The sequence below is a fragment of the Chenopodium quinoa genome, unplaced genomic scaffold, assembly GCF_001683475.1.
Source record: "Chenopodium quinoa cultivar QQ74 unplaced genomic scaffold, ASM168347v1, whole genome shotgun sequence".
NCBI classification, from domain to species: Eukaryota; Viridiplantae; Streptophyta; class Magnoliopsida; order Caryophyllales; family Amaranthaceae; genus Chenopodium; species Chenopodium quinoa.
Window position 1 is genome coordinate 1,801,245 of NW_018744501.1, and position 11,843 is coordinate 1,813,087.

An 11,843-nucleotide genomic window follows, 5' to 3' on the forward strand; every position below is an offset into this window, starting at 1 on the left:
ATCACCAGGCGGCCACACTGAAAAAACGAGCGTCCAGTTTTGAAATGATAAAGGGAGAACTTCACAAGAGAGGATACCTCCAACCCTTCTTGAAGTGCGTTACTCCAGAAAAAGGACGAGAGATCCTAGAAGATCTTCACTATGGTTACTGCGCTTCCCATGTAGGCGGCAGGTCGCTTGCCCAACGGGCAAGGCGACAGGGTTAATTTTGGCCTACTTTAGAAGCAGATGCAATGGAGATGGTGAAAAAATGTGACAAGTGTCAAAAGTTTGGCAAGCTGATTCACCGTCCGGCTACTGATCTCACTGCTATCCATAGCCTACTACCGTTTGCTAAGTGGGGCATGGATATTCTGGGTCCCTATACGCCTGCTACAGGTGGCAGGAAGTACATACTTGTTGCAGTCGAATACTTTACTAAATGGGTAGAAGCAGAGGCTGTCCAAGGAATCAAAACAAAGGATGTGATTTCATTCATCTGGAAAAACATCATCACTCGGTTTGGGGTGCCCATGTCTATGGTTTTTGACAATGGTCCCCAATTTGAGATGCCTGTTCTCAAAAACTTGCTTGGAAATCAAGGTATCTCGCATTACTTTGCATCAGTCGGCCGTCCACAAGCAAACGGCCAAGTAAAAGCTTTTAATAAGATCATCTCAGACGTTCTCAAGAAGAAGATTGAACGAGCAGGCGCCCTATGGGCAGATGAACTACCACATGTTCTCTGGGCCATTAGGACGACTGAAAAAGGGTTGACTGGAGAGACTCCATTCCTCCTAACCTATGGTGCAGAAGCTGTTCTTCCAATTGAACATTACGAGCCGACTCTTCGAGTAATGTTATACGACGAAGAGGAGAACTGGGAGTCCATGCGTCTGGTTTTGGACTCACTCCCAGAAAAGAGGGGAAATGCAACCTTGCGCCATGAAATTTACCGCCTGAGAATGACCAGATCATATAACAAAAAAGTGCACAGGCATCCACTCAAAGTGGGGGACTTTGTACTAAGAAAGATGGAAGCAGTCGGTAGGGCTAATGAGTCCGGCAAATTAACTCCCAACTGGGAAGGACCCTACTGAATCTATGAAGAGGTCCGGAACGGCACCTACCACCTGGAAATACCAGACGGCAAACCCGTGCCTCAAACACGGAATGTAGATAATCTCAAAAAGTATTATTTTTGAATGATGTAAATAGCCGAGAGCTACCTAATAAAAGTTTTCTATTTCACTTCATTTATTTTTTACTAAGAGGGGCATGCCTACTGGTAAAACAATCGGCTACTTCCCATGCTTTTTATTTACACGTTCAATTAAGAGGGGCATGCCGCTTGTTCTATACAACCGGCTACTCTCCCATACATAGTTCACCAAGAACTATCTAAGGCCTATGGCCGAAATGATCAGACCAGGCGCCAGGCCAACTGATCCAATTTTTAAACTAATCCGACCTGTCCCAACATCATAGCAGGCATCCGGCGGCATCCATCCGGATGAAATTCGTCGTAGAGAGCAGCTCCCTTTTGGGTGGAACATTGTTCTATAAATTAATTACACGGCACCTATACGACTGTCTACTAAGACAACCACGTAGTCATTTCTGAGACAAGGATAACTCTCACTGGTCCAACAAGTGTTAACAGTTAACATCCGCGTCAGATAACCGACTGTACTACCTGGGATAAGTACAGCCGGTACCTTTTGAGTTAGTAGCCAACAAACATTGGCGAATAAAGGGGTCCAATCGGCTTTCGCCGCCTGGTACTTCTACTACTCAAGCAATAGTGACGGCAACTAAGTGACGACCATGTTTACTTATAGTCACTCCTTACAACTTGGTTTGAAATTGAAAAAGGTTTTCACATACCGCCTGTTCTTACCAAGTTATCACACCTTGAGTAAAAATCCAACAAGGTTTGATAAGTCAGGGGGACTAACCGGCCTATGTTGCCTAGTGCCTCTACTACTCATACTAACCATGACAAGCAAGTAATCTCCCTCATACTTAGCCGATTTCAAAAGATATGATGGGACCGCCTGTGTAAAGGTGAACCAGTCATCAAAATACGTTAGAGACCGGTTGGATAAATGGTCGACTGATTGCCTAGCCTGGAAATAGACAACCAGTCGTCCAGGAGCATAGGCAGCTCCTACATTGTACCTGTCTGCAACTATTGGCCATACAAAAATACAAAATAGTCGGTATGACATGCAAGCGGATATCAGAGTTTCGACACTTAGCAAAAATAAAAGGAAAAAGCAAAATTCAAAATTTGGCAGCTAAGGCGACCTAAAATATGGTTGCCGAAATTCTATTAACAGTCGGCCATAAAGACCGGCACAAATATTCAAGACCCTAGCCCCCTGGCCGGGTAAAGATACAAAAATAAATCGGCCATAAAGACCGGTAAAATATTTAAAGACCCCGACCCCCTGGCCAGGTAAAAGAGATACAGAAACAGACGGTACGCAGGCCGAAGAAAAGAAAAAAGAAGACATAAGTTTCAAGATGGGGGCAGATCTTCAACAACAACAGCCGCCTAATCAGCAAGAGACGCCTGCTTCTGAGAAGCATTCTTCTTGCTTGTCTCGGCATCAGCTGCACCCTTTTTAGACGCATCGGCACCCCACAATCGGCTCCTCCTCCTCCTCCTCTAGCGCATCATTCTCAGCAGCCGCTAGCAAGACTTATTGGTTATACGTTTCAGAGCATTGGCGAAATTGTTTTTCCCAAGAAGCAAAGTCGGCGTTTGGAAAGAGGCGAGTCCAGGTCATGCGCTGGATTTGGGCCGAGTCCTCCATCATGTCTCGAACCAAATCCTTCTTCTCTTGCTCAGACTTGGCCGAGAGCTCTTCAGTGAGGCTCTTCTCCTGGTTTACCAGGCGTTCCTTGACACGCTCCAAGGATTTCTCCAAGGTGTCGAATTGGGACACCTTTTGCCTAAGAGGCCTTAGCTCGGCTTTAAGGTTCTGGATGGTCGCCTCCAACTCATTGTTTTTCTTCTTGGCCGCCTCCAACTCAGTCCTAATAGTAGAAGTGGCCTGCGCCTGATAATAAAGAATATCAGTTGTCAAAATTTCATTTTGGGCAATTTGAAACATTGCCTTATCACAGTCAGAGGCGGCCATGGCTTTAGCAGCCTTTACCTCTTTGTTCTTCGCACTAATGGGTTTGCGAAGGCCGTTTACTCGGAGCAGGGACTGAATAAAAGAAAACAGGCGTCAGATTTCAAACAAAAAATCAGGCGTCCTGGGATTAAACAACAAAAATACGCTAAGTATACCTCAGCAAGGAGCCCTGCAATTCCATCTAGGTCAAGGGTGCCGACACCCCGGACCGCGTCTCTCTTTGCTGGAGGGACGACTTTAATCATGGACTTGGCCACTTCGACCAGGTCCGCTTCTTGAGGGCCGGTTGTATCAAGAGTGAACAGAAATTTTAGACAAGGTGAAAGAATAGTAGGTCAAAGTCTAGAAGAGCAGTTTCATACTTCTAGGCGGCCTGCTGGGAGTTTGGGATGGAGTGGCCGGCTGTTTGTCAGCAGCCGTTGGTTTCCTGGCAGAACCAGGCAAACTCCCCATAGTCGTCTTCCGGGATTTTGGGTCCGGCTATTGGGAGGAGGAAGTTCTTGGTGTGCCCGTCTGAAAAAAAAAAATGGTTAATACTTGTATAAATCCAACCTTTTAAAAGAAAAAGGGGGGGTGAAAGCTGGGAACTCATTAAGGGCGTCTCCTTGGTGGGAGAGTCAGCTAATGAGTGTTGTTACATGACGGATGCTCGTAGCATAGCAGCCGCTGCTTTGGAGGCGGTTATTTTGCTCATGGCTTCCGCTGCAAAAAGGAATGCGAAAGTTAGGAAAATTCAGAAATAATTTCCACAAAAGTACGTATTCGACAGGTCGGCTACCTCTAGAGCATCGACTGCTAAGGCCACAAGCGGCCAGGAAGTACTCATCATAGAGCCATTTGTAACTTGGGACACAGTTTAGGGGTACTTGCTCGCGTACCCCTATAGTAGAGTTGACCCTGGTCTCTACTTTAAAGAGTCCTCGGTCCAGGATCTCTTTTTTAGCTTTGAGAGGGACAGGCGGCATGCTGCGACCGCCTGCAAGAAGAGGCGGGTCTCTGTTCCACCTATTGAAGAGTTTGTTCAGCTCTTTGTCTGAACTCTCAATAATAAGGAAGGTGCTTCTCCAATCCTTCCATTTGTTCTCTTTACCTCTTGTCATGAGGTAGCCTCGGAGGCTTGTCAATTGGTACCAGCCGGTACCGCCTGCCTTAGGGGTCTGGCTGAGATAGTTCATATGGGGGAATGCCTCGAAATTAGGCTCTACCCCATACATTTCACATCCGGCTACATAGCCGAGAACATTGAACCAGGAATTAGGGGCTAACTGCCATAACCCCAACTCATATCCGTCAAGGATTCGTTGAACAGACGAATGTAAGGGGAAACGCAGACCAGCCTTAATGGCCGCCTCATAGCAGCCAAAGCAGGCGCTATCATAACTAGTCCCAGCCGGCCAAACGACTGTGTCTTCCGGATCTGGCACAAAAACCAGAAAGCCAGGGCCCATTACATGGGCCGCTACAAAGCTGCCCACTTTTTCTTGCATGGCCTTGATTCGGCCTTTCGGAACGGTGCAGTAGTAAGGGGTGTTCTGCTCTCTTTGAGTGGCGGATGGCTCCGCCCAATTGTCCCCCTTCTCTACTAAATGGGAAAGTCTCGCCTCCTGTAGGCGGTTGTGCCCCTCCTCTAAGTCGAGAGAAAGATGACCTGAAGAGTTGGAGTCAGACTCGTCTTCTGAAGAGTCCGAAGAGTCCGACTCCTCCCCTCTCCCTGAGGGGCCCGCCTCCTCTCCTTCAGTAAGAGCGGGAGAATACGTAGACATGTCTACGATAAAATGAGAAGGGACCACCTTGATCCCTCCCTCAGAGATGTCGGCAGCCGAACCGCCTTGGTTCACTTCAACATCTGGCGTTTGATCTGATGTTTCACTAATCGGCACCTGGAAGGAGGAGCCGTCTAAATTGGTGATCCTAGGTGTTCTTTTTGTTTTGGCCATTATGTTCTGCATAGAGACAGAGACAGTCGGTCTTTGTATAAAGGGCAAAGATTGGTTCGAAAAGGGGCAGGCGGCACTCCTAGTCCTAAACTCAGCCGTCCCCGGTGACCGGCTGATCACTAACCTAGGTCGTGTCGTGTGCTTCCGAGGTGCCATTTCAAAAAAGAAAAAATAAAGAAATGTAAAAGAATAAGAGAACAGACGATTAACTAAACGATTGAGAAGTTGACGAAGACCTGGAAAGTAATCTGAATATCATTCGGCTTGTCAAAACAGGCGGTAGGCTAGAAATGTCCAAAATGTCAGAGCAGGTTCAGGGGTCCGAGTGTTCTCTTAAAAAGTTCTCAAGTGTGAACAAATGTGAAGTCAACATGCCCTTATATAGGCAAGAGAACAAGTTGAAGGGACACTCTTCAAATTCGAAAAATGAGCGGGAAATACTCCCGGCCTTTCACCAAACGACACCTGTAGCAGGTCGTCGCCTGTTACAGGCCGACACCTGTCACAGGTGACATGTGACCAGTCACGTGCCACCTGCGAGGGGCAAATGATTAAGGGATTTTGCTCCCACCAATCGGAATGCGCCATGTGGGCCAATCAGGTCCTGCCAAGTGTCCTCCAGTTGGACCTGTCAGGGTTTGCCACGTGGCACGCGCCTATTTGTCCACCCTGGACCTATTATGTCACGACACGTGGCATCCTCCTTGCCTAATGGAAAAACCGGTCACCTAGGCCCAACTTCGAAGGGAAGCCCAATCAGCCCTAGGTTAACCTAAACCTAGGATTGACACGCTTCCCAAGGTTATAAATACCTTCATTAATCCTCATTAAATGGGAGGACGCTCATTAATTACTCTCACCTAGAGAAACATGTTTTACCTTTCCGCATTAATTACTCCTTAAACAAGTACTAAATTGACCGTTGGAGGCGGAACTCCAATCACTCGGAGTCTCCGTTTGTTTTGCAGGTACAGGCGTCCAGTTCCAGTCTCGGAATTGTAACTCTCCTGCAGAACATCAAAAAACCCCGAAACACTTATCTTTTGTTTTGATTATGATATCCTTAATTGTTGTAATCATGTTTTCTATCTAAATAATGATATCTTCTATTAATGCACATGATATTCTCTTATACATAAATGACATGTTAGATTAATCCATCCTCTTATTTTATTTATGATTGTGTATAACTCTAATTTTTTATTTTTATTTTTATTTTTATTATAGTTCCTTCAAAATCTTCTACATCGAAGAAGAATATGTCTGATATTGAAAAAAAGGGTAATTATTTATGTCTTGATGTATTTTAATTTTTCCTTTGAAATTAATATCATCTATCTAATAATGGTTTATTTTTATTTATATCTTGCATTCTAATTTTTTTTTGTTATATATTATTTAACAGATAAGACAGTGACTAGAAATAAATATGTGGCTTTGGATTTTTGGAAAAAAAAAGTTTATAAAGTTAAAGGATGGTGGAGATGAATTCAAAAAGATTTTTGTGTTGTTTGCGATTTCTAATTTTTTTATCACCTTATGGTGATAAGTCTCTTAACCTTAGTGCGGTTAAGTCATTATTTGATGTTAAGAAGCTTAAGGATTTTGATTGGTGTGGATTTATTATAAAGAATATGTGTAATTCAATTAAGGAATTACACAAGTATTTGCTTAATAAAAAGAAGAGGCCTGCTGCTACTGTATCTATGGCCAAAATCCCACCAAATTTGTTAGAAAGATTGGCGGTTGTTTCCAGTTGTGTTGGTGACTTTTGTTCAAAAAGTCCACTATGAAGATTATGCGAGTGTTAAGTTTCCATTTATTAGTAACTGGAATTCTGATACTTTAAATGCTCGAATCAAGGTACAAACTGAAGACCGTTCTCAGTTTGGTTTTGGTATTGTTAAGCAAGATATTGTTCTTTCTTCTGATGTATTATATGAACATTCGAAGGCGCTTGAAGCAATTGAAAAAAATGTGCCTTTAGCTCTTGAATATAAAAATGAATTGCGGATTTCAAGTGAAGCTGAGTCAACATTGTATGTGCAATACAAGATCCCTAACGATCTTCCGACAGATAGAAAAATCCAATCTATGGATGTTCTAGTAAGTTTTTCTTGTTGTTTTACTATATTTTTATTATATCATTTATATAATGTTTGTTAATATGTGTTTAAATGATATCCTCATTCTATATAATAATCATGGCCTTAATCTTACTATCCTCTGTTCTAATTATGATATCCTTATTCATGTTCATCATGTCCTTTGTTTTGATAATGATATCCTTACTCTTGTTATTCATCTCCTTTGTTCTAAAAATGATATCCTCATTCTTTTTTTTTTTTTTTTTTTTTTTTTTTTTTTTAATGATGTCCTAATTTTACTTACTTATGAACTCATGCAACCTAGACACCTAGTTAATCTTATTCTATGTTTTAATTATGATATCCTTATGCGTTTTAATCATATCCTTTAATCAAATAATGATACCCTTGTACCGTTCTCTGTTATGATAATGATATCCTCAATTAAATAGGTTATAATTTTAATTGAATTGTATCCTTCTTGTTATTGATATATATGTTATTGTTTTTAAATGATATTCTCATTCCGTCATATGACATCCTCCAATGTAAAAATTATATCTCAATCGATCTAATAAATGTTTTCTTGTGTTTTTAATACTATACCTCCTTTTTTTTTTCCTTACGTTTTTAATTTCTTCTATGTGACTTATTGATATCCTTTTCAGGATGTTAAAAAGAAGCTGATGACTCTTCATCGTAATATGAAGATTTCTTCTTCTTTTAATCTAAGTTTGATTAAGGAACTTAAGAAAGATGCTGAAAAATTATCACAAGAAGCTTCTCAGCCGGAATCAAATTTTGAAATGAATGATGAATTTCTTGAGATGTTGGATTCTATCACTGAAAATTTGATTCAATTGAAAAAATTAGTTGATAAGAAGAAAGGATTTCCTGTGATGGTTGACAAAATTAAACAAACTTCTACCAATTAATCTTTACATGTAATATAAATTTATAATATATACAAATTTTTATTGTTTTTACATGAATTTTTATAATTTTATCATTAATTTTATTACTTGTTCCTCATTTGTAGGGTAGTACACAAGTATTTTCTAATTATTAAAAAACCGAGAATGAGAGATTGGTACCCAACCTAAGACCTAGCCATCAAAATCTATTCATTAGAAATAGACCTTTTTCTTGTAGTGTTAAAAGTAAAAGTTATTTAGAGTACCCTTGCAATTGCATTGCTCATTGCTTAATCTTGATTGGTGAACATTGCCTTGCTTTGATTCTAATACTTTCATAGACTTTTTAAAAATTTCAAGAATCCATTGAAGTGTTTTTGTTGTTTCATTAGTTATTAAAGCACAATCGAACATTGTTGTTCTCCAATGATTGTTTACTCCACAAATGGAGCACATATTAATCCATAATTAATTGTCTTATGTGGTGTAAAAAACAGTGATATCTCCAAATGCTTTGATATATCCTCTAACATCATCAAATCACGCCAAAAGTAACTCACAATTTGATCAAAGTTCAACAAACTATCTGTAAAACAAAAAAAAAAAAAAAAACAAAAAGGTATACATCACCCTTTAACTCTTTGTGCTTTATATCTAGTGACATAATTTAGGAAGTCTCTCTTTGTTTTCCCAAGAACTTCCTCTAATCCTACTTCATTGGTAAGAAAAGTGTAGTAATCCATTGGTTTAATCCCGTTCTCAACCATCTTTTTAATGAGCTTTCCCATTTCTTCCTTTATACTTCTTTCAGATTTTAAATAAGGATGTCTTTCGAAAGGATTCACTTACTTATGAATGTGCTCTACATTGTGGTGAATAGCATAATACCCACCAATGTCTTTTCTCTTGAATCTTATTATAGCATTACAACCAACTAGTCTCATTAACAGATCAAATTTTCCTCCTCTATGATGTTTTGCCTTAAGTAAAATTCATTAATTTTTCATAACTCTTAGTTCTTCTAACAGTAGTTTTTCGAACACTATAGCTCTAAAATGAGCTTTATACATATGTTAATGCATCTTCACGATCAACGAAAACTCTTCCCATTAATGATAACTTAATTTTTTCACCAATATCATATTTAAATTAATCAAACTCTGCGGTTTTGTATAAATATTTAGTTGATTGACTCTACAATAATACAAAAAATTATGATATGTAGTGAAATGATGATATCTTCTTTAAAATGAATAATATGTACTATAGGAAAGAGGATATTAATATTGTATTAATACTAAATAATCTAATATCCTAAGTAAATTAAAGTAATAATATTGTTGGTTATAGAGAATTATACTACCTTCGTTTCATATTATTTGCAACAAAGAGGTATTATTTGTGAGATATAAATAATTCTTTAATGTAAATAATATGAAACGGAGGTAGAATATTATATCATCAATTAAAGTAATCATATCATTGGTTGTAGATCGAAATCATATCCTCAATTAAACTATTTATGTCATTTACTTCAACTATTCAATGATAATTTTATTTTAGAAGTTATACAAGATGATATCATATATACATCTTTCCCGTTATTTTTAATTACGATGGATGATATCATTTATAAAACTTAATTTAATTTAGGTGTTAGGAGCTCTATTATTATAAGAGAAGGTATTGGTTGATATATTTCACTTTTTGGCTAATATGATTCATGTGCTGGCTGATATGTTTCATTTGTTGGCTGATATGGTTTTTGTGTTGGCTAATATATTCCTTTTGGTGGCTGATATAAATTTTTATTTTTTATTTTTGATATGTTTCTTTTATTGGCTGCTATTAGATATCAGTTGGCTGATATGTTTCTTTAGTTGGCTGATATATTTATTTTGTTGGCTGATATTTTTATTTTGTTGGCTGATACGTATGTTTAATTGTTGGCTTATATATTTCATTTTGTTGGCTGATATGTTTCTTTTGCTTTTGTTTGCTGATTTCATCCTTTTATTGGCTGATATGCTTCATTTGTTGGTTGATATGTTCCTTTTGTTGGCTGATTTGTACCTTTTGTTGGCTGATATATTCCTCTTGTTGGCTGATATGTTTCTTTTGTTGGCTGATAGGTTCATTTTGTTGGCTAATACGTTTTTTTTTATTAATGTCTGATATGTCCCTAATGTTAACTTATATAAGACATCAATTGGTTGATATGTTACTTTTTATTGGCTGATATGCGTCATTTGTTGTCTTATATGATTAACAACATACAATTGTATTTTTATTTTCTTCTCTCTCTTCTTTCCCCCTCTTCCTCTCTTCCTTTCTCTCTCCTCTTTCCCCCTCTTGCGCAACAACTCACTGATCATGTATGACAAATTCTTCCAAAACTAATGCGTGCCTTAATAAAATTGGATCAAATAGTTCTACCCCAAAGAATCCCTTAACAACTCACTACCCCAAAAAATCTCTTAACAACAAATATGCAACTCACTCCCTCACTCAAACTTAATAGCCCCAAACTTTGAGCCTACACTACACCACCCCCACCACCCACTTGACGAGTGTCATTTATGGCACTCAAAGGGTAGTGTTTTAGGTTGTTTTTCCCTTCTTTTTATAGCTTTCTTTCTTAATAATTGCTTACTTTTATTCATTTGCTCATTTGTTTCTTAATTCTTGCTTATTTTATGTTTTCTTGCGTTTTAGGGTTATTTTCGTCTTTCTTCTTTACTCGCTTTGCTTTCCTTGATGTAGGTCTTGTTTAGGGCTCGAGATTTATTTTAGAAGATTTTCCAAGTCTTTTGGATGCTCGGGACACGACCTCACACAATTTGGATGCCTAAGGATCAACTTGTGAAGCATACTCATACTCAAGGCCTAGCGCTCTCGTGCACGCTCTCATCACATCTATTGGTCATGAACACGCTAAAATGAAGATTTGAAGGCTACCCCCCTCGTGAGCATCATGTGAGAGCGTCGGTGATGGGCATGCCTGTGCGTGTAAGGATTAAAGCATGCAAGAGGGAGCTACTGCTACTACATTGTTGCCACGCCACGGTAGGTACCGACGCCACAGAAAAGACCGCCGCGCCACGGCAGCTGCGCCACGTAACGGAAGGTGCGCCGTGCCACGGCAAAAAGCACCGTGGCACGACAGTTCTACTTTTGTGCTTAATGCTCGTGTTGTGTGTGCGCGCATACCACTTGTGTGTGCGTACATAACCCCTTGTGCGTGTGCACCACAAGGTCTTGAGTCAAATTTTTACTATTTGTATAAATAGGCTTTGACTTTACTAGTTAAAGGAAACTTTAGAATAGCTTAAAATTTCTCTATCATATTTTAGCTTAGGTTGAGAGCTTCTCTCTCTAGATTAGGCTAGCTTAGGAGTAGTTCTTAAGAGAGAAAGTGAGAGATTTCAATGGTGATTTGAGAGATTAAAGAATCAAGAGTGATAATTTTATTGAAGATCTTCTCAATTATCAATGAGCATTTCTTACTCTCTCTCCTCTTTATTGCTTTCTTTAATTTCATGTTTGTTTCATTTGGTTTTGATGATTGATTCTTGATTAGAGTAGGTTTTCTTCAATATTTGTTGATTCTTGATTTCATTTACTTGCTTCTTTAATTTGATGATGTATTGTAGTAAGTAGTCGCTTGCTAGGGTTTGGGTAAAACTTGTATGATTGATTGATTGTGATTAATTTGGGAATTATGTTGATTGATTGTTGAGATTAAAGTGATTCATGTAAGTTTTCATGTGACTAGTT

The 11,843-nt window shown here is 39.1% G+C and overlaps 1 protein-coding gene across 1 annotated transcript in view; it reads left to right on the forward strand.

Moving 5' to 3' along the window:
• Positions 1-10,025, forward strand: part of LOC110697928 — a 29,660-nt gene extending 19,635 nt beyond the window's left edge. The window contains exons 2-3 of the mRNA XM_021875332.1: positions 6,800-7,171; positions 7,821-10,025. Coding sequence (XP_021731024.1) covers positions 6,800-7,171; positions 7,821-8,087 — 639 coding nt within the window. The 3' untranslated portion in view covers positions 8,088-10,025. The remainder of the gene's footprint in view (positions 1-6,799; positions 7,172-7,820) is intronic.
• Positions 10,026-11,843: the final 1,818 nt, after the last annotated feature.